This window comes from Exophiala dermatitidis (genome assembly GCF_000230625.1).
Source record: "Exophiala dermatitidis NIH/UT8656 unplaced genomic scaffold supercont1.2, whole genome shotgun sequence".
Lineage (NCBI taxonomy): Eukaryota > Fungi > Ascomycota > Eurotiomycetes > Chaetothyriales > Herpotrichiellaceae > Exophiala > Exophiala dermatitidis.
In genome coordinates this window covers 3,450,228-3,471,263 of record NW_008751647.1, presented here as the reverse complement: position 1 = coordinate 3,471,263, position 21,036 = coordinate 3,450,228, and the positions used below count along the sequence as shown (strand labels likewise).

The window sequence follows — 21,036 nt, the reverse complement described above, 5'->3', positions numbered from 1 at the left end:
TGAGACCGAGTCGTGCGATTCACAATCAAGACGAAGGTCGACACGATCGAGGAGGAAGAGAGGTGGTCGACTGGATTGACTGGTTGGTGCGAAGGGGGAAGTGCGGTCTGCGAGGTGGTTGATGGTCGAAAATGAAGCCGGACTGGGGCTTTGGCGGCGGTCTTGGCACGCGCACACAAAAACTGGACTTTTCCGAATTTCTCGCGGCACTGCACTTGGTTGAAGTGCAAGTGTGGTCTGCGGTCTTGGCATTTGCACTTTCGTGAGAGACTGTCGAAACTGCGGGCAGCAAAGCAGCAGTTCAACCACACAACACTTCCAATTCCAACACCTGTCGCCTTTCCCAACCCTCCACCGTCGACAAGTCGCCTCGAAATCAATCCGGCACAATGGGTCACGCAGGAGGTCTTCGAGCCGGCACGCGGTATGCGTTCAGCCGTGATTTCCGCAAGAAGGTACGAAAGCCTTGACGAGAGACGATGGTTACGATCCGCGCAGTTCGATTAAAAGCGAAGAGGAGGGAGGCAACATGGAAAGGGCGCATATACGAAAGGATCGAACATCAAGAGATTGATCATGGCTAACTCTTTCTTTGCTGGTGTAACAGGGCGCAATTCATCTGTCGACCTACTTGAAAACCTACAGAGTCGGAGACATTGTCGACATCAAGGCCAACGGCGCTGTCCAGAAGGGTGTACGTACTCCTACAAACCTCGCAGAATACAGGAAACAAGGCGGAGGACTGACATGTCGGTTTGTTTGTTCCATTTAGATGCCATACAAGGTCTACCACGGCAAGACCGGTGTCGTTTACAACGTTACCAAATCCGCCGTCGGCGTCATCATCTACAAGAAGGTCGGCAACCGATACCTCGAGAAGCGTGTCAACGTCCGTGTCGAGCACGTCAACCACTCCCGATCGAGAGAAGAATGTAAGCATTACCCTGCCAATCATGGTTCGGACCGGGAAGCGAAGGAAGGAAGGAGGAAGAGAAAGCAATGCTGCTCCGAAAGGATGAGCCTACAGTCTTGATGCTAATCGCTTTTCTGTGTCGTACAGTCTTGAACAGAGTCAAGTCGAACGCCCAGCGCCGCCGTGAAGCCAAGGAGAAGGGCGAGTCCGTCCAGCTCAAGCGCCAACCTGTTGGCCCGCGCCCGTCCCACGTCGTCGAGTTGACCGAGCTCGAGTCCCTCGCACCACAGCCTTACGACACTGCCATCTAAACGAAGTTGTTCTCGCGTTTGTGGAAGGGTGGAATGTGCTTCTTGGGTGTGTGTGGACCAGTACTTCGGATTCGAAGTTTCCAATTCGCGGATCTCGAATCTGGTCTCTTGTGGTTGAGCTTTCTCAAGCCGCTCTTGCTTAGCCAGCGGTCAGTGGAGGGGTGGTGAACCTTTGAGAAAGTGCTCGGAAAGTCAATGCTTGAGATGCTGCGAAACATGCTTGGGTCCATGGATGGATGGGACCTCATCAGCAAGCAATAGAAAGAGTGCCAGTATCGAGGCAGGCCGCAGGCCTGTCTTGCTATGAGAGTTAACGATGCCGGTGGTGGTACAACAACCATCACCACATGCATTTCTCCATCTGGTTACAAAAATGCCTACGATCAATTGCAATCAAGAGAATTTCTTCACCTGTTCACAATCGTGCTTGTTCTTTGGGACATCCACATCCACCGATTCATCTTTCTCCTGTCGTAGCAATCCCTCCATTCATTCTGTTGTCTCAGGCTTCCACGTTCGCTCGATCTTCCTGAATCGAGTTGACTTTGTTCTTTTCCCGTCCGGGATCGAAAGCTTAAGTTAAGGGTATCCATTTTTGTACCTGTGAAGTACTTTTTGAAGCCACACACCACGCCCAAACACCCGTCACATAGGCATCTTCTCCCCTAGGAGCGCCCTTGAGCCTCTCTCGACGCCAGGGCAGAAATTTGAATGAACCGTCGCCGGCGCAGGTCTATGCTTGATTTATTCATACACACCAGACATTAGGTAGGTACCCATACAAAACCGAACCCGTCGTCCCCGTAGCCGTCTCGGGCCCTTGCGCTTGCACCTCGCTCGCCACTTGTGACCCCGTTGAGGAACGTCCCATTTCCATGGGAAATGCTGGGGAAAAGGGACAACTTTTTGAAAAAAGGAAAACCCGAAAACTCCACCCCGTCCGTCTAACCGACCCTCCCTCCCCTCCCCTCCCTCCGTCCATTACTCCCTCCATCGGTCACCCATGGTATCCCTGGGAAAAAGTTCTGCGTCATCGTTAAAACGTAAAGTCGTCGTCGTCGTCATCATCAACCGCGCGAAGAAGGCCGTTGTTCTCAACGTCGTCCGCTGGGTCGCCGAATTCGAGAGCTACTGTTGCTGCTGCTGCTGCTGCTGCTGCTGCTGGTTGTGCCATTGCCGCTGTTTTTGGAATCGTCTGCTCCGTTGTAAGTGGGGAGGCTAGAGGACCCAAGCCCGAAGTCTTGCCCGGTTGAGGCCCACTACCGCCAGATAGGACCGATGGTGGAGGATATAGGTCGTCCGGCGTCGCCGTGGCGGTTCTGATGCTGGAGAACATAGAATTAGACTTTAGAGCCGAAGCCGAAGAGATGATGGAGCTATTTTCAGACATCATAAGATCTTCAGAAGAACGGGCCGTGGCGCTGTTGTTGGCGGTTGTTCGGATAGGTAGCAGTAAAGAAGGCTGCTGTAATTGCTGCTGCTGCTGCTGCTTTCCAGATGTATCTGGATCATCATCCATTAGATGGCTCGTCGTCTTCTTCATCGGACTATCCTGTCCAGTCAATAAGTCGTCTGTGACGCCACTGCCACTGCCGTTGGCCTTGATCTTCACGCTCTCGCTTCCTGCTGGAACATATGGATCGGGCATATGGTCCCCGAAAAACTTGAAAGCTTTCTGTCCGTGGGAAGTGGCACCGGGGTCGTCGTCGAGTTGGAGCAAGAGATCAGCAGATGGTTCATCCCTGTTAGATGCCGCCTTGTCCCGACCTGATTCAGATTCAAGCACGGTGTTTCTGGCAATCCTGCCAAGAATATCTTGAAGGACCCAAGGAAAGCTTATGAATGGCATTTCTTTCGCTTGCGGGCCACCAGCTGAGGAGGCGCGGGAGCCAGCTGCATCAGAGAAGACTTCGTCAATCACCGAGCCGTCAACTGCTTCTTGGGCCTGACGGAATTCATCGTATGTGATGTGATATGCCGCAACGGCCATTGGCATGAGCTTCTCGAAATCACGGCCTCCAGCATGCTCGACTAAGACATCGTAATATTGCTCTTTCAGAGTTCTTGCGTGCTGACCAATCTCTTCATGAAACTTGAAGTCTCGAGCTGCTTTGCTGTGATGGAGCACAAATGTGGACCAAACCTCGAATTCGGTGTTGATCTGGTGCTGAGCCATAATACGTCGCATTCCTTCATCGTAGCTTTTCTTGAGTCTCCGTACCTCTTCCACAACACTCTCAGGCGGAAGTTGGTGCTTCAGAATACGTTGGTCGAATGAGCCCTCCCAGTTCGGTTCGAAAGCCACTCTCTCCACGGCGTCATACAACTGTCCCAGAATCTTATGGGATTTGTACTGCGGAGCTCTCCTCTTTTCCATGAAATGCGGCCACTTGTTGCGTTCCAATTCCCGAGGCATTTCAGCGGGCACGCCGGTTTTGGGATAATCCACCGCCTTGGAGTGCAAGTTGACCAGTGACAGGCAGACGTCACTTCGAATACCCTCGTCGAGATAGTCGGCAGCTGCAAGATGAGCATGAGCAATCCTTCCTAGAAAGTCATTCTGCATGTAGTCGCAGAAGAAGTTGATGATATCGTCTGTAGTGATTTCATCCTTTCCGACAGGCTTGGGCGCAGCGTAACTGAACGGCTCAACAAACCATTCTTCCTGAGGAGGTATCAAGTCTGGATCCCAGATGACGACATAGTCATCGCCGTCCAAGTCTCCTCCAGAACACATGCTTGGGAGATCGCGCTCGCCCTGGATTGGCATAACCACAACATCACATAGATGGTGTAACGCGGGTATGTCGACTGCGTGGACCACTCGGATGTCGCCCCGGTGTAGAGACGGGTTGCGAGCGATGATGCAAACGCCCTCCACAATGCGACGTTGCCCTGTGTGCTGATCCGTGTATTGCATAAAAATCTGAGGCAAGTCTTGCAGGGTAGGAGGTTCAGAGCCAGGAGACACGAAAGGCTCATGTCCCCGCAGCTTGTTTGTCTCGTCGACCACGCCTAGCACAAATGCTCCCTGAGGCACGGGAATCTTGGCCTTCTCTTTGAGATATTTCAGTGTCCATGCACGGTACAGGCGTAGGAGAGAAGTGACGAATATCTCATTTGACTGCCGAAACCCGTCTTCAATCATTGCCGCAATGCTGAGAGTTGTCAGATTTGGATCCACATTATCCCGCAGGGCTCTTAAAGCAGCTGTGTCGTCGACCATTGCACGATCCAGAGCCTTGATACAGTCTTCTTGCTTTTGCAGAAAGACTTCGTCCGGCACACCGAGATCTGAAAGGACCAATATCAACTGGCGGTTGAGGAATGGTTGCCAAAACTCAGAGACACGAATGATCTCTAATTCATCAGATTCGGACTGGAACTTGTACTGACTCGGTCTGATCTTGATATCAACACCTGGGAGCAATGGGTCCAGGGCCAGCACACCTTTGCAGCCTCCGAGTCTGAATTGGTAGGCCGATGGAACTTTGCCCCTCAACTTGAGACTTGAGCAGACGAGTTGGGCGCCAAGCATCGATATCTTGCCGACGCCGTCCGTAAACGTGTGACCGTTGATGATGACATCGTCGATCAAACGCTTGTGGAATGCTCGCTTGCTGAGAACCGACACGGCTCTAGTCGTTGAGAAGCACTGCCCCATTCTCGCAGCTCGCTTGGCTACAACCTTTTCGGAGTCAAAGATGCCCATGCTGCGGCGAATGGTGTCAGGAGTAATATCGTGGGTACTGGCAAAGAAGTAAGCACCGTGTTCTCGTAGTTGCGAATTGCCCCAGGCAAGGAATTCATAGTGTCGGTCGGCGATGATGATCCCATGTTTCAGGGTTCGCCGCACTCTTTCGAACAGCAATCGCATCCTTCCGTTGGTGGCTGGATACAATCTTGACTTCCCACGGTAAGAGTCGTCTTCGAATCTGACGCGAAGGAACCGATCGTTGTACCGCTCATATTTCCGGATGATACGATTGGTAATCTCGACAGAGGGCGTATGGAAAAGCACACCTGATGCGGTGACTGTGGCATGGTAGATCTCATTGCAGTTGGTCGGGAGAGCCCGCGCACGGACGGGCTTCGAGTACCGAAGGTCTTTGAAGATAGTCATTGGATCATAGATACGCTCCTGATAAGAGTCAACGTGAATGAGCATTTGTTTGGCGCGCTGCCGCGGAAGCGAGGTGAGCCGCTGTAGAAATTCCTTGTCAATGGTGTATTCATTGAGCCAGCCTTGCGAGATGCAGACTTCAAGTTGATAGCGCAAATCGAAATCCAGATGTATGGCAGATAACTGCTCACTCAAGGAGGATAGGGCGTTATTCGAGTCGTTGAGCATTTCCCACAAAGGTGCGCCGTGTGGCGTGCCATTGAGCACCTTGAACGACGGGTTTTTGGTCACGGGGACATTGAAATCCTCGAGAGCTTGGACGAAATGCCGAACTGGCGACCTGGAGGCGTCCGCGTTTGAGGGGATGGTGACACGGAAAGTTGTCCAGCGCGCGATGTCGATACTGTTGTACAGTTTTTGTATGGAGATGGGGGTTTGGTTGATAACACTGTAAGTCTCCTTGTCATCAACAATGTCGGTTTGCCGTGACCAAGTGTCGTCAGCCATCCACTTGAGTGACTTGGGATCATGGCTCATTTGCATTGCCTCCTTCAGCTGGCGGGAATACCAAGGGGGTCGGGTGAGATGAAAGACCAGAGATGTCGAGGAGTCACCGGCAGCAGGGATCTCACACATGGAGAACTGATCATCGAGAGCGACGAAGAAACGGTAGTCACGTATGGTGGATTTGCCTTTAGACGTCATGAAGACAGGGAAGTGAACCTCGATTTCCAGACGGTCAAGATTCAGAAATAGTTTCACAGCCTTGTGATCGGGGTCGCGTTTGGTCGCCTTGGCGACCATGATGTTCGGTCTCTCCAAATAACCAAAGTCGATAGCCTCGCCATGCAAGGTCATTTCAGGACTGTATTTGATGCCTCTTCGAACCGGGCTCTCAACAAACCGCATCGAGGTCTGGTTGCCGGCAAGCAGGACCGTGACTCGGTATTTCTTGTCGCCATCAGCCTCGCGTAGGACGAATTCAATGCCATGTCTGTAGTAGGTGGAATCCCAAGGTGCCCTCCGCGGAGGTGGCGGTTTAAAAGTGACAAGAGCTGATCTGGCGAACACTCCCTGGCGTGTCTCCTCGAGACGGATGAAATCGACTTTGCCAAAACGGTGGAGGTTCTTATGGATGTCATAGGTCGTAGTCGCTGGAGGCAGGTTGGGAATGAACGCTCTGACTGACGGCCATGCTCGCCATTCTTCGTCTCTCGCAGGATCCCGGCCATGACCATGCACTGCCAGTGGAGCCATGCCAGATCGGCCAACAGCCATTCGTCGTGGACTGGGGTCCATCATGACTTACCGATCTTGTTTGTGAGCGCGGCGTGCCATGCCCTGGAAAGATCTTCTTGGGCAGGAGGCAAGCCAGGCCACGGCTTTTAAGTAGGATCAGGCAGGTGAGTTAGGAGCAGTGGTGAGTGAAAGCGAAGAGGAAGTAGTAAATCAAGGACGTTGAGAAAGTCCCAGCGAAAGGGGTGGAGAGGGTGAAGGTTGGTAGATTGAGACACGCGACTTCACTTTGAGGTTCAAGTTCAAACCCGCAGACAAAGAATAAACCGCGTCTAGTGGCGGGATCGGCCTCTTCCCGCGAAGTTCTGTGTCTTTAGCGGCTAGGCAAACCGATAAAACACGTGCCAACAATGACAGTGAGGCTGCGATGAGAGAAGAAGGAGAGGCTGCAAGTGCTGAAGAGAAAGACAGAAAGAACTGCTTTTGAATCTGAGACGCGTGGAAGGTTCACTCAGTTCTAGCTTGGCGAAGCAGTTATGGCGCGGTGAAGTGACGAAGAAGTGAAGAGGACGATCCCACCGAGATTACTTCTGTGGCTCGCCGTAGCAAGCAATTAATCAGTGATTGACAATCACCTGTTGATTGTCAGGCTGCCCGTGAGATGGAGTGTGCAAACGCAGTGACATGGGACAGAGAAAAGGCAGGAAGAGACTGTATTGACGCGTTGGAGCGGATGGAAAATTGAAAAATAAACTTCGTGAAAAAGGATGTCCAGGAGACTCCTGGCAGCAACAGCCTCAGTCTGCGATGGAATTCTCATTGTGCCAGTCTCAATTCCAATGTTTAATTTTTTCATGCCATTATAGAACTCCTTGGACCAGACTATAGCGTCAGCGTCAAGTGTCAATATCGATCGATCTTGATGCGTTGCAGTAGGAGGAACAGCAGGACAGTCATCCGCCCAAAGGGCTGCGAAAGTCGCTTTTGAACATGATCTCTACCAAAACAGATACCAGATATGTTTGTCCGCTTACGTGAACTCGATGTGCCGATGTAAACTGTGGATATAAGGTAAACGGTCGACCACAGCAGTGTACTACTCGGCATCTACAGGACTTCGGTGCAGTTTCGAAGACAGCCGATAGGGGCAGAGTAGAGCCAGTCGTGGCAGTGGTCTTCGGCATCAGCTGCCGAGGGCGAGAAGCGTGCAAACTTCCCCACGAGCTTCTGTTTCCCCAGCACGCAATCATGGGCCACCAAACCCCCGGCTAAAACAGAGCAGGGAGGATCTCGTCCCTCGGTTTTAATTCCGTGGTCGTGTCGCCAGAGAATGGCGAGCTACTACTTGCTACACTACAGTATATCGTGTAATTCTCTTCATTTGCATCGTTGTCCTTGTGTTTCATCCCCTGATGTGATGCTGGAATAAAACAAAATTGTGCCAAGTTCCAGATCCAGTCATGCCGGGCAGAATACAATCGGGGCTCAACCTGCAGCGGCAGCTCCTGGAGCCATGGACGCAGCACACCGTCCGTCCCAGTGGAACGCAATTATTACATCTGTGCGGTATCAATGCCAAGTCCAGCACCAGCTTCAGACAGTGCATTCCAAAAGGACCATGTCGCTGGATTAGTGGTGGCAGTCGATCATTCTCATGGTCGGCATCGGCACGCAAGGCAGCCACAACCACAGCCACACAGGCCGAGCAACAAGCAAAGCCGCAGCTCCCGCTATGGACGACGAGCAGGGTCCTGCTTCTAGCAGGGGCATTAGCCTCGATAGGCTACGTGGTGGGAGTCACCGACGCCGGCAGCCATGCGGACGAGCTACAGCCTCGTGCGCAAAAGCCGCCCAAGTACGCTACCAAGAAGGAACTGGAAAAGGGCATCGAGGAGCTCCGCGGCCTGTTGGGCGAAGACTCCATCAGCACGGACGACGAAGACCTACGCGCCCACGGATACTCGGAGTGGTCGTCGATCAACATCGACCAGTTACCCGTGGTAGTGGCGTACCCGAAAACCACGGAAGAAGTGTCGCAGATCGCCAAAGTGGCATGGAAATACAAAATCCCCATGATTCCGTATTCGGGAGGTTCATCGCTCGAGGCCAACTTTTCCGCGCCCTTTGGTGGCATCAGCATCGACTTTGCCTTCATGGACCAGATCCTGGCCGTGCACGACGAGGACATGGACGTGGTCGTGCAGCCGGCCGTGCAGTGGATGGAATTGAACGACAAGTTGCAGTCGACGGGGCTATTCTTTCCCGTCGACCCGGGCCCGTCGGCCAAGATCGGCGGCATGATCGGCACCTCGTGCAGCGGAACAAATGCGTTTCGCTACGGCACCATGAAGGACTGGGTTATCAATCTTACTGTGGTGCTGCCGGACGGGAGAATCATCAAGACGAGACGGAGACCGCGCAAGACCTCGGCCGGCTACAACCTAACGGGCATGTTTGTGGGCGCCGAAGGCACATTGGGAATCGTCACCGAAGCAACTCTCAAACTGGCCCCGATCCCGCCTGAAACAAAGGTCGCCGTCGTCACGTTCCCCACGATCCGTGATGCCGCCGCCGCCGCCATGCAGGTCATCCGCTCCGGCGTCCCCGTGGCCGCCATGGAAATCATGGACGACGTCCAGATGTCCGTCATCAACCGTGCCGGAGGCACCAACCGCACCTGGAAGGAGGTGCCCACCCTCTTCTTCAAGTTCGCGGGGACCCCGGCCAGTGTGCAGGACAATATCAAGATCACCACCCAGATCGTCAAGAGGAATAAATCCGGCGAGATTCTCTACGCCAAGGACGATGCCGAAGCCCACAGCCTCTGGAAGGCCCGAAAGGAAGCCCTATGGAGCATGCTGTCGCTGCGCCGTCCTGGCGACGAGGTCTGGTCCACCGATGTCGCTGTCCCCATCTCCAGACTGCCGGACATCGTTGAAAGAACGAAAAAGGAGCTGGACGACTTGAACCTTTTTGCTAGTGTTCTGGGCCATATCGGCGACGGCAACTTCCACACCTCTATCATGTACAACCGCAAAGACCCCAGTGAACGGGAGAGCGTCGAACGCGTCGTGCACAACATGGTTCATCGCGCCTTGGGAATGGAGGGCACCTGTACCGGCGAGCACGGCATCGGCCTGGGCAAGAAAGAAAGCTTAGTGGAAGAACTCGGACTAGACACCATCGCAGTCATGCAAACTGTCAAGCGCAGCCTTGACCCGTACTGGCTGATGAACCCCGGCAAGATCTTCGATCCAGTCCATGCTGAGGCCACCAAGAGTCAGCCGCAAGCAACGGCTGCGTCAACTCTGGAGAAACCGAAGGACAAATAGATGCTTTTCGTGCCATGGCTACCGGGAGGGAACCCAAGTGGAGAAATCAAAACATGAACCACAAGGCCTGCGTATCGTGCTCGGCCTCCGGGGGCAAGATTCAAGTGCACGCCAGCACCACTGAATGAAGAAATTCTTACTTGGCGAGATGAAGTCTCCCAAGTACCGCAGCCGCCAGTAACTGGACCAACAGACAAGCACGAGCTTTGTCTAACATTCTCATTGTTAAAGTTGCGGCTCATTTTGCCTATTTCTGTCCAACCATCACTGCAAAAGCGTCCTGTAAGCTCAATCGTCCGAATTAATATGCAAAATCACTGCAGCACTATCTATTTTCGTCACATCGTATATGCACATATGTCGACTTGGCGAGTTCAGCAATCGAGAAGCGCGTCAGGCGACAAAGAAAATCTTCTCGAGCTTGCGTGTAAGCTTTACGCAAGGCGTGTCGACAAGACGTAGGAATACATCGGCCGTCCAGACAACGACGATAATGATGATGATTGAAGACTTGAGGAAGTCGAGCTCAAACTGGCGCAGTGTGTCGGGCGTTTCCAGCTCAGGGGTTCGTGGGAGGATCTAGGAGCACAATGTTGTTAGCAACAGTCCTTAGCCTTAGCAGACGAAATAAGCACAGCCTCGGTTTTTCAATGGAACGCCCCACGTCCTTGAATGCAATACTTTCTAGCACATCCAAGGAGAATAAAGGCAGGCAGTCCTTTCAATATGCTTTGACATTATGAATCGGGTTGGAAGGGGGCGCTCACCGAGTAGCCTAGAGTATGGATAACCGGCCCATGCACCACATAAAGCGGAAAGCTGATTTTACCGAGATACTGAATGATCGACCAACAAAATACTTTTCGACGGAGGTGTTCCAGATGGCATGTTGACCAGATAATGAGAATGGCGCCAATGGTTGGCCAGAAGCGGTGCTTTTGCGTGAAATGCGGAGGAATGAGCTGGGTCAGAGTAATGTAGCCCGGCGTTGCGTGACCATCGGCGTCCGGATAAGACAGCAGAAAAAGTGATAGCAGAAACACAGAAGAGTAGAAGATCTTTCCAACTGGTTTTGGGTGTTGTGGTGGAGTAGCTGAGCAAGGGAGGTCGGTCGTTTTCGAAGTCCGCATGATGTCCATCTCGGCAATGATCATGCCTGCCCAGAACGGCCATAATTCCCACCGATCCCAAGAGACTCCCCAGACCATGAGCGCCGATAAGGTCCAAATCCGCAACTTGGTTGACATCCTCGCGACCATGACATGGGTGAGGAACAGGGCCATACTACAGCGAAATTCCGCCGGAATGGTCCATAGATGCCTGTCGAGTTCAATTGAGCCCGCGTACAGGGACCAATCAAACGCATTCACAAATATCAGCATTTGTTGCATCCAGTCCGTGAACTGTAGCCATGGGTTGGGCTGGGTGTAGCAGTGGTCCTCGCGGATGGTCCGCATCTGACCTGCAAAATCTTCCGTGCGTTTGTACAGGTTGAGTTGCGCCAAGAATGCCACGATGAAGGTCGACGCAAAACAGGGCAGGAACAGGCGCAACGCCCGGCGGAATACCGAAGAACTCATCGTGTTCATCAGCTGCTCGGTCTGTCGTGAGCGCATCAGCTTAAGGGGCTTGTAGCTGAGCGCGTAACCGGAAATAACGAAGAATATCGCAACCATTGGCGGGCCGGAGTAGAGAAGGCGAACAGCAGGGAGACGGAGAAAGCATTTGTAAACACTGTTAGATCCCGAAGTGTCTGCGTCCGGATTCGCGCCCCACGCATGGCCGATATCAAAAGTTCCATATGTAAGATGGCAGATGAAGACGACAAATGCGGCGAGGCCACGCATGCCGTCGAGGAATGCCGTCGGGGAGACATTGTCGGGTTTGGGCTGGCCATTGTGATGTCGTGGCTGGAAGAAACTGGGTAGTAGTAGTTGGAATAGTTGGACTATCGATCTGGCCAGGAACCTCAAGGGTAGGCACGGCGTTGCGACGAGGATCTTCTGGGATTTCGGCCAAAGGGTGCCTTGACAGGTGTTTTCGTCGTGGTAGTGGTCCTGCTTTTCATTCAAGAGACCTGTTTGCGAATCATCTGTGCTGGTTCGTGATGAGCCACCGCCGGACGAGCCCATGATTGTCGATCTGATACAGTGAGCATCCTCAGGCACTCGCAGAAGGGGATACTTTGCACTATCCAAAGTTTGGAAAAAAACAAAAGAACAAACGAAAGTTGAAGTCGCTACCGACAGATTCCCACAACCGCAACGTCAGTTACACATATGGAGAGTCCAGGGACACTGGAGGCAGCCTCTGAACGCCCGGACGACAGTCTGGAGCAGGGGGGTGGGTGGACAGTGGTCTCCACAATTCCACAGTTTTATAAGCTGTCAAGCTGATCGTTTCGAGTTTTGAAAGATCTGAGACAGCGGCTGCCCACTTCCAGAAATTGTACTGTGGCAGCGGCTACCAATTGGCATGGGGAAAGCGCCGGCCTCGCGACTGATCAACGTTCAAGTTCTTCTTGACGACCGTCTGAAGACCCTGGAGACTATCTTCTCAACAGGCGAGAGCGCCCGGCCCCGATCGAGTTTAGACATGATGCTTGATTAGTAGCGCTTTCTAAAAGGAGGTGGCGTCGCCTCATGCCCGTTGAGGCTGCGTCCATGCTTTTGCGATGGCCGGAAATGGCTCAGTTGCTTTCGTTGACACTCCGACGACTGGCGGTATTTTCCGGGACATTTATTTGACAACTTACAATGTAGTCCCTGTGGTGTTCAAGCCGGTGAAAATGCCATGCGTAGGAGGAAACGCTACGTACACAGTCTATCGCCATCTTCTGTCTTGCGCGTCGTTGCGGATCATGTTTCACTTTATTTCTGTGGACGCGTGTTGTCACGTGACTTAAGGTCGTGTGAGAAAATCTCACGTGCATGCTTACTACGAAGACCTTCACTGCGAACGGTCGCCAGTGCCTCCTCTATTCCGTGCAGTTGAGAACGGAATAGAACCTTAATCTCACTGAGCGTGCACTGTCTGACACTGGATTACCCGATTACCATAGTAGGATGCGAATTTTACTTAGCGTACGCGGGAAAAAGGTGTTGTCAGACAGCTGTATTTCATCCAAGGTTCGAAACTTGAACTTCCAGGTTAGGATGACAGCAAGGCTCCTTCCCTAGGTAGTCGCCTTCGTACCCGACGCTCTACAACTTGAAAGGTGCGAATCAACCACTGCTAACCTCCATTCTCGTTGATGGGCTTGCAGTAGGCCGCCAGTCCTTCCCTGTCCGGCTCATTCAGACGCCATTCACCTGCTCAATGATAGCTGTCTCAACAATAGGGCCGTTATACCTTCCACGCAAGTATCCAAAGTAACTTGCGACGCCGATAAGCATGGTGCCTCCCCAGATGAGAGAAGACCAGTTCATTGATTGAAGAGTCAAGTCCGTCCTTACCGAAGGAAAGAAACTGAAGGTCATGGTGATGGCAATCCAAAGAAGCCCGAAAGCGTTGCAAAAGATGCCCAGTCGTTGGCCCAACGTCCAAGGGCCGTAGTGGATGGACGATGGATTGAAGAGCTTTTTATGGAGCAAGAGACCCATGGGCAGTGTGTAACTTCCCAGGTACCCTGCCACGACCAGCGAGGCGACGGCATTGAAGGCAGCCGACGACCCGATATTGATCAGTCCCAGAAGCAAGGTGATCACCACCGAGACCCCAACGGAATAAAGGGGTAACTTGGTCCGCGGCTCGACGCGGGAGATGAATCGCGAGCCAGGAAGGCCGTTATCACGAGCAAATGCCCACATCATACGCGAAGCCGCCGCCAGGACCGCAATGGCCGCGAATATCATCAGCGAAAGGACAATTGAAGTCATAGCTGTGGCACCGCCGGTCGAATTGACAGCTTGGTAGAAGATTTCGATAAATGGGAATCCGGTAGTTGTTTCGAGGGCATTGTCAATATTGCCGACGCAAAACAGAATGGCAATCAGCATGGAAAACCCCATTGTGCCGTTCAAGCCGATCGAGGCTACCAACGAATGTGGCACAACGGTGGACGCATTCTTGATCTCCTCACTCATGTGAATGGCTCCGTCGGCTCCGATGAATGCGAAAACGGTCGTGATAAGGCCCACAAAGAACGATGTGCCTTTATCGTATCCCCCGTTATTGAGGTATAATGCAAACACGTCATGGGCTGTGCCATGGGGCGCCAGATAAACCAAAGTGATGAGGACGCCGAAAAACCCGACGATGTGCACGATCAACACCGCCCCTTCGACCTTCGGGAGCTGTTTTGCAAGGTAGGTATTGAAAAGCATCGCCAACAGCACAACGGCGTACAGAAGGAGTGTACCATGCCACCGCTGGAAGTTGTACGTGGGATAATTCAGCACGAGCAGTCCCTGAATAATAGTGCCACCAAGGTACGCCGCTGACGCCAGACAAGCTTGCCATGACAGCACGGACTGCCATCCTGTGATGAACGAGAGGAAGTTCCGACATGATTCTGGTGCAAACAGGAATGTCCAATGGTACTGCCCGCCTGCGGTCGGAGCCCTTATTTGCGTCAGTCAGCAAACCCCGAGAAATGGCCCCCCTTGTGCACTCACATCGAAACCATCTCAGCCAGAGAAGCGACAACGGCCAGATAACCCAGCCAGCAGAAGAGATATCCATAAATGAGCCCGGCTGGTCCACCGTCGGTCAAGCCGTACACGAAGACCGTCAAAAGGCCCTCCCAGGTAATCATGAGGGTGCAGGAGAACCCGAGCATGCTCATGAAGCCAAAGTTGCGCTGTCAAACTCAATCAGCAGGTCCCGTCGAAACGGCTGGAGAGTCAGTCTTACCCTGAGCTCCTGACGTTTACCTAGCCTGGCCAGCTCCTCTTCGTCCCTGTTGACCGAATTCTCTCCGTCATGATGGATCTCAGAAGAACCAAACTTGCTACCACTCTTCATCGCAAATGTGTCGCTCATGTTGACAGTCTTACTGAAAGTCGACTTTGGAAGACGGAAGCGATTGGCACTGAGGGGCGTTGCAGTTCGAGCAGAGGAAGGTACCAGTAAAACAAGTTGAACGCTTGAACTATTTTACTACTGGCAAGACCCTTTGCGATTTCAATATGCAGACTCTGTGCTGTGGCAACATGAGACCCTCTATGGGCCTAGCAGATCCGAAACGTGACAGGAGGAATGTCCCAGCGTGTTGTATGAGGAGGGCAGGTCAAGAGGTGGCCCCTCTGCTCCCAGCAGCTAGACTCTATCACAAAAAGGCCTCCAACGTCCAGAAGAGTCGGTGAAAGGACTCAGCCTCCGTACACAACTTGCAACACCTACACGTGTGCTCAGGATTCGCGGCTCAGGCAGATACTCGTTGGACGACCGGGGTCTGCGACGATCATGCCGCAGAGCTAAAGGACCTAATGCCACAGGGGTACATTGGAAAGCAGGGCTACGTTCCAGGAACTTTACATCCGTCAAGTGATGCACTTGCAGAAAAGGGATGTTGCACCGGGATGGAGCTTGCACAGATGCGTGGCTTTCAAGGCAACATCGCGAATAGTGCGGCCGAGAAGTTTGTGCTCGAACCACGTTGCTGCTACGACATACATCCCCATTACTCGAATCTCAGACCCTTCAATCTTGCTGTCTCCAAACCTTGAAGCCAGGCGTCCCGCAGATCGTGACTGACATAGTCGACTCTTGAGGCTCTACGGCTTGCGGATTGCATCGGAAGTACACGAACGGCACTGCAGCAACCCTCGCTGGAATCCCAAGGCGACAAAGGAGTGTGACACAATGTTCAACCCCAGCAGGGAAGCGATGCATGCAGATTTGCAACCCCCCCGCGCCTGCAGCGCATACGCGTGCAGTCGAGACTTTAAGCCACATACCGCTTGTTTAGTGCGAACGCGGCGATGCTGTCGATCCGGGCAGAGTCTGGTATGAACCCGAGGTCTAGCGTCCGTCGCTGACAAGAGAGACACCTGTTTTAATTCCACAATGTCACTTGCCCTCAATTCCAGATGGGCAGCCCATGAGAACGGCCCCCGGATCCTACGCTCATATGTCACTTCAGCTCGGCAGATCCCTTCCCTACCCTGGGAGCTACGGTTACTGGACTGTTTTGGAAACACATATACGCGAAGCCGGCAGCGAGCACCCTAGCGTTGGATTTTCGAATCCTCTGAGCCTCGAACGAGCTTGACCAGTGGTATTGTTTTCCGACATCATCTGATAGACTTGATTTTCGTGGTTGTCTTATCACATCCCCGACATTGAGTCTAGACGCAGCCGAGGCATTAGTCTTGCAGATCGATCCCTTCTGACCTCCGCTCAGCTAACCACTGACCTCGTTTGCTCCCGAGGAAACTTGAAAATCCCCCGGGGATGGATTGAATGGTTGTTGTTCCTTCCTCACGGCACTGTGGTTCATTGCAGAATTTGACTACCTTCTACTACCTCATGTTGACCCAAAAAATTATCTGGCCACAGGCAATCACTGAATGCGCAAGGCAACGGTGGACAAATCATCCCATGAGTTTGCCGTGGTGTCTACTGTCTTCGGGAAAGACTACTGGCAGGGAATAATCCAGCTCCATGCACTGCAGCCTGCAATCTGCATCCTGCAAGCCTTGCGTGGGAATCACAAAAATGGGGCTTCAAACGTTGTCACAAACACCTACAACCACAGCACATGCATCTAGAACAAACCCTCAAACCACATCTTGCCCCCTTTAACATGTGCTGGAATTGGAACCCGGACAAGAAGCCATGCCGCACTGCGTCCAAGGATGCATGTTCTGGCACACAAGGCTCGCAAGGATTTTGCGGCATTCAAGTTGCAGTGCAGTAGATCAACGTGATATCCCACGCATGCGGCATACAACGTCCGGGGTGCGAAGTCGGCACATTGTCGCGATAGGTCGAGACGATGATTGACTTTGGAAAAGTCAGGCTACTAGTAGTCGTACCAGCTAAGATGCAACTATCACCGTGTTCTCAGGTTTCGGGTATTTTAGTGGGCATCTACCCTACCTACCGTGCAGTCCGCCCCTGACCTGGGTTGCAAGTAACCCCCGGAGTGTGTACAGTGGTAGAAAGGTAAGTACATCAAGCAGTGCAGTGCCGCACACTATAGGTGTACTTTGTGGTAGAATTATATATGATTAGAAGAGAGAGAGAGTAAGTAGAGATAACAGAACTAAGTACATAAGATATAACACGTTAGTGCGGGGTAGGAGCGTTAGAGCGCCAAGAGTGCAGAAGCGTAGGTATTCCTTCTTAATATACCCCCTAATAACTATATTCTTAGTACCCCTCGAATACTATTAATACTTATAATCTATTAATATTTAAACTTTTCTATTATACTTATATAATCTCTATTATTTCTACTTTAATTTACGTAAATTATACTATAATATCTAGTTAATAGAGGTCTCGCTAGAATCTTTATATAAATATCCGCTATATTATTACCCGATATAATATAGTCGACGGTATAATCGATTCTATTCCTCTTACGCATAAAATAAAAGTAGACTACTATATACTTCGACTTAGCTAAGAAGCGATAGTTCTAGATAAGATTTAATATAGACTAGTTATTATAAAGTAGGCGGGTCTAGGCCGTATAGATATTATAGTATAGCTCTTTTAGTACGTTTCTAACCTAAATTAGCTACGAGGCGGTATAAGATACGGCTATATATTCTACTTCGTAGGTAGATTTAGCTACGCTTAATTATCGCTTTATATTCTAATATACGAGATTTCTAGTAAATAATAGTACGAAACCGCTATATAATCTTATAGTTTTAGGGTTATTAGTAAACAATATATTCGCGAATATCTTAAGCTAGCTCTTCTTATATAGACGGCGCTTAAAAGTTAATTTTATATCTAGCGTCCCTTTAAGGAACCTTAGTAGTTAATATATAGTAGCTATATATATAGTATTCGACTTTAAATTAAATATACTTAATATAGTAATAGAAAATACTAGGTTAATATACGTTTCTACGACGAGGAAGTTAATAGATTCTATAATTTACTAGTATTTTTTTACGTTCGCGAGATTATTATTATTAATAGTCTTCTATAGATAAGTCGAGTCTAAGAGCGTTTACCTCGTATTATATAATTCTATATTAAATCTTTTAAGTACTCTATATATATAAGTCTACTATAAGATAATAATTTTAGAATCCGTCTAGGTAATTTCTAGACCTAGTAAGTATTTAGCTATATTAAGATCTTTATATTTAAATTATCTCGAGATTATTTTCTTAAAGTTTTCTATTTTAGTTCGATACCCGATAATTAGTAGATTATTAACGTAGACGCCGATAATTAGGTTTTCTAAAATAAAAATATATAGGTCGAAGCTTACTTCTTTTAGACTATACTTTAATAGAGTCGTCTTTAGCGTACTAAACTATTCTTATCTAGACTATTTTAGTCTATATAATACTTTTAGAACGAGTAGAATAGTATTTAGATCGGCTAAAAGTAATCCTTAAGAGTAGCGTATATATACGCGGTAGAATAGGTCTAAATTTAAGTAGACTATATTAAAATCTATTTAGTATAGTAGTATATTTCTTAAGGTAGCGAGTCTAATAATAATTCTTAAGCTTTCGTATCTTACTATAGATAAGTATATATTGATAAGTATATATTATCGTAATTTATACTATAAATTTAGATAAAGTCGCGAGTAATAAGTCTAGCTTTATACTTAACGAGTTTACTATTAGAGTTATACTTTTTAGTAAAGACTTATCTAGAATCGATAATATACTATAGATTAATATCTCGTTCCGTAGCGAGTTTCTATATTCTATTATTATAATAGAATACTAGTTTATAATCGATTACTTTCTTCTAAAATAGCTATTTAGTAGATCTTTAAGCGATAGTAAATAATAATAGAATATCGATATCTTATACTAGTAGCGTAATATAATTAATTTTATCTTAGCTATTGTTAGTTTCTAATATTTCGCTCTATATTATCTAGTCTATAGCTCTAGCTATTAGTTTAATAATTCTTCTAGCTCTTATCTTAATAGAGAATTTAGAGGGCGAGAGAGTTAGTATAGCTAGAAATAGAATAAGTAATCTCGAGAGACTTTTCGCCTTCGGCGTAGTAGATATTCTATTAATTTTATTTACTAAAGAAGGCGGTAATATTTCTAATTTTAGTTTATTAAACTAGAATATCTATTCGATAGTAGTAGATATCGGCTCCGTAGTCGATATTAGATTATTTATCTTATAGATAATAAGTAGCGACTAGAGTTTTAAGATAGTATACTATTATAGTAGAAAACGTATATCCTTAGAATAGATAATAGTATTCCGTTATAGTATAAATATTCTTAGGATACTATCGGTATAGTATTCGACTAGAAAACCTTTTTAAGCTCTATCTAATAGTTTTATTCTAGATTTCCTTACTTCGATAGATATATAGACGTAGTATAGGGATATAAATTGTCACGAACTGAACACGTGACTAGGAATAGTAGGATATCAATTACAGGTCCAGAATTCCCAAGCACAAGTGCTTGGAATTCAAGTCTTTTTAGAGTACACCTCTACTCTAGCGGCCGTGGACCTGTCCGTGACATAAATAGACGAAGATAGCCGATTAATAGCTTACGATAAAGTAACGCTTTATATAGTATAACCTTTATAGATAAGGTAGAATATAGTTTTCGATTTCGAAGATAGTATACTATAGTAATTACTTGAATTTACTTCCGCTTATAATATTAAATACTCGTCTTTCTCTATTATAGTCCTCGCGTCGGTTACGATAATTCTATTATATCTTTCTACTATACCGTTACTTTAGTAGCTATAGAGTAGTATAGATTAAGGAAATATTCTATACTATTTAAAAAGTTATTTAAATTTATCGTTTTTATACTTACTACTATTATTAAACCTAAATACTTTAATAGTTTAATCGAATTATATTTTAATAAACTAGATAAAGTCGTTAGTTACTATAATTACTTTATCTCTCGTTTTAAGAAAGTATATCTAGTAGTATTAAGAGTAATTATTAATAAATATAATAAAGTATCTAGAACTACTAAGTAACTTCTATAAGAATTTTCTAGATACGTCTAAATAGATAAGATCGAATATAGTATTAGAACGAAGTTATTATAAGGATTTCGGCCGATAATAGACTAATTTTACTAATAAATAGAATTTATAGTAATAGTTTTAAGATTATTTTAGAACTAGATAGCTATCTTTATATAATCTAACTATAGTAGTATAGTTAATATAGAAATAGCTAATAGTATAATAGAATTTATTATAGAATACGAAGTTAGTAGTAGTATCGTTAGTCTAAATTTTAAGAGTACTATAACGATATCTCGTCTAGAGTATATACTCTTTATCTTTAGAATTTACGAAAATATCGTTATCTTTTCCTATTATAGTAAAACCTATCTAGTAGATATAAGACTAGCTAAAGAGACGCGTTCTCTTTAGAAAACGACTATAGATAACGTTAGTTAGTTTAGTATCCTTAGTAGCGCTAGATAGTAATAAAACTCGTAAGTAGATAGTTCCTATATCTTCTATAGAAAGTTTATAATCTTCGACTATCGTAATAATATTTTTTTAGGGTATTAGGATTATAAAATCTTCCGTATACCCGGATATATATCTTATCGCGCTAGTATTAAAAATCTATAAATAAGATTATAATTAAAGAGAAGAGAGATAAAACTTTACCGCTAGAGTATCGATATTATAGTTTTTATCTTCTAGAGATTATTTCTTAGTATATAATAAGATAGGCTATTATAGTAGTAGAATAGACTAGATATAGATAATAATAGAGTTTAATACTAGAGTACTAAATACTACTATATTATTATCTTCTTTATCTTCTTTCTTAGTATCCGTAGCTTAGGCTTTATAGATCTATCTAGATAGCTAAGTTATAATCGATAATAGTCGTAGTATAGTTAATAATTAGTAATTACTATTCTACCTTTTTATTAGCTTAATATTATTTAAGATATTTATAATTAGTATAGATATATCTAATAAAGGTTAGGTTATACTTTCTATACTATA

At 47.8% G+C, this 21,036-nt stretch overlaps 6 protein-coding genes across 6 annotated transcripts; 3 read left to right on the top strand and 3 right to left on the bottom strand.

The window, feature by feature from the left end:
• Positions 1-224: 224 nt before the first annotated feature.
• Positions 225-1,638, top strand: HMPREF1120_02714 (60S ribosomal protein L21-A). Its single transcript, XM_009156759.1, has 4 exons — positions 225-455; positions 608-694; positions 773-932; positions 1,061-1,638. Exons 1-4 carry the CDS (start codon positions 390-392, stop codon positions 1,222-1,224), a joined length of 477 nt encoding a protein of 158 aa, XP_009155007.1. The 5' UTR covers positions 225-389; the 3' UTR covers positions 1,225-1,638.
• A 622-nt stretch (positions 1,639-2,260) lies between these two features.
• HMPREF1120_02713 (RNA-directed RNA polymerase) lies at positions 2,261-6,646 on the bottom strand (the record flags this gene model as incomplete). The annotated part of the gene is made up of 1 exon (XM_009156758.1): positions 2,261-6,646. The coding sequence occupies one exon, from the start codon at positions 6,644-6,646 to the stop codon at positions 2,261-2,263; it is 4,386 nt and encodes a 1,461-aa protein (XP_009155006.1).
• Positions 6,647-6,968: 322 nt separating this feature from the next.
• HMPREF1120_02712 (D-lactate dehydrogenase (cytochrome)) lies at positions 6,969-11,282 on the top strand. The gene has a single exon (XM_009156757.1). It carries the CDS (start codon positions 8,044-8,046, stop codon positions 9,913-9,915), a length of 1,872 nt encoding a protein of 623 aa, XP_009155005.1. The 5' UTR covers positions 6,969-8,043; the 3' UTR covers positions 9,916-11,282.
• On the bottom strand, positions 10,653-12,047 carry HMPREF1120_02711 (uncharacterized protein; the record flags this gene model as incomplete). Its single annotated transcript, XM_009156756.1, has 1 exon — positions 10,653-12,047. One exon carries the CDS (start codon positions 12,045-12,047, stop codon positions 10,653-10,655), a length of 1,395 nt encoding a protein of 464 aa, XP_009155004.1.
• Positions 12,048-12,697: 650 nt separating this feature from the next.
• HMPREF1120_02709 (uncharacterized protein) lies at positions 12,698-17,234 on the top strand. Its single transcript, XM_009156754.1, has one exon. The coding sequence runs from the start codon at positions 14,423-14,425 to the stop codon at positions 14,780-14,782; it is 360 nt and encodes a 119-aa protein (XP_009155002.1). The 5' UTR covers positions 12,698-14,422; the 3' UTR covers positions 14,783-17,234.
• On the bottom strand, positions 13,212-14,240 carry HMPREF1120_02710 (uncharacterized protein; the record flags this gene model as incomplete). Its single annotated transcript, XM_009156755.1, has 1 exon — positions 13,212-14,240. One exon carries the CDS (start codon positions 14,238-14,240, stop codon positions 13,212-13,214), a length of 1,029 nt encoding a protein of 342 aa, XP_009155003.1.
• Positions 17,235-21,036: the final 3,802 nt, after the last annotated feature.

Bases quoted from the DNA above. Each gene is read 5' to 3' on its own strand.
- HMPREF1120_02714 (XM_009156759.1), top strand. From the start codon at position 390: ATGGGTCACGCAGGAGGTCTTCGAGCCGGCACGCGGTATGCGTTCAGC. The intron at 695-772 runs GTACGTACTCCT...TGTTCCATTTAG, and splicing joins ACGGCGCTGTCCAGAAGGGT to ATGCCATACAAGGTCTACCA. The intron at 933-1,060 runs GTAAGCATTACC...TGTGTCGTACAG, and splicing joins CTCCCGATCGAGAGAAGAAT to TCTTGAACAGAGTCAAGTCG.
- HMPREF1120_02712 (XM_009156757.1), top strand. From the start codon at position 8,044: ATGCCGGGCAGAATACAATCGGGGCTCAACCTGCAGCGGCAGCTCCTG.
- HMPREF1120_02709 (XM_009156754.1), top strand. From the start codon at position 14,423: ATGATTCTGGTGCAAACAGGAATGTCCAATGGTACTGCCCGCCTGCGG.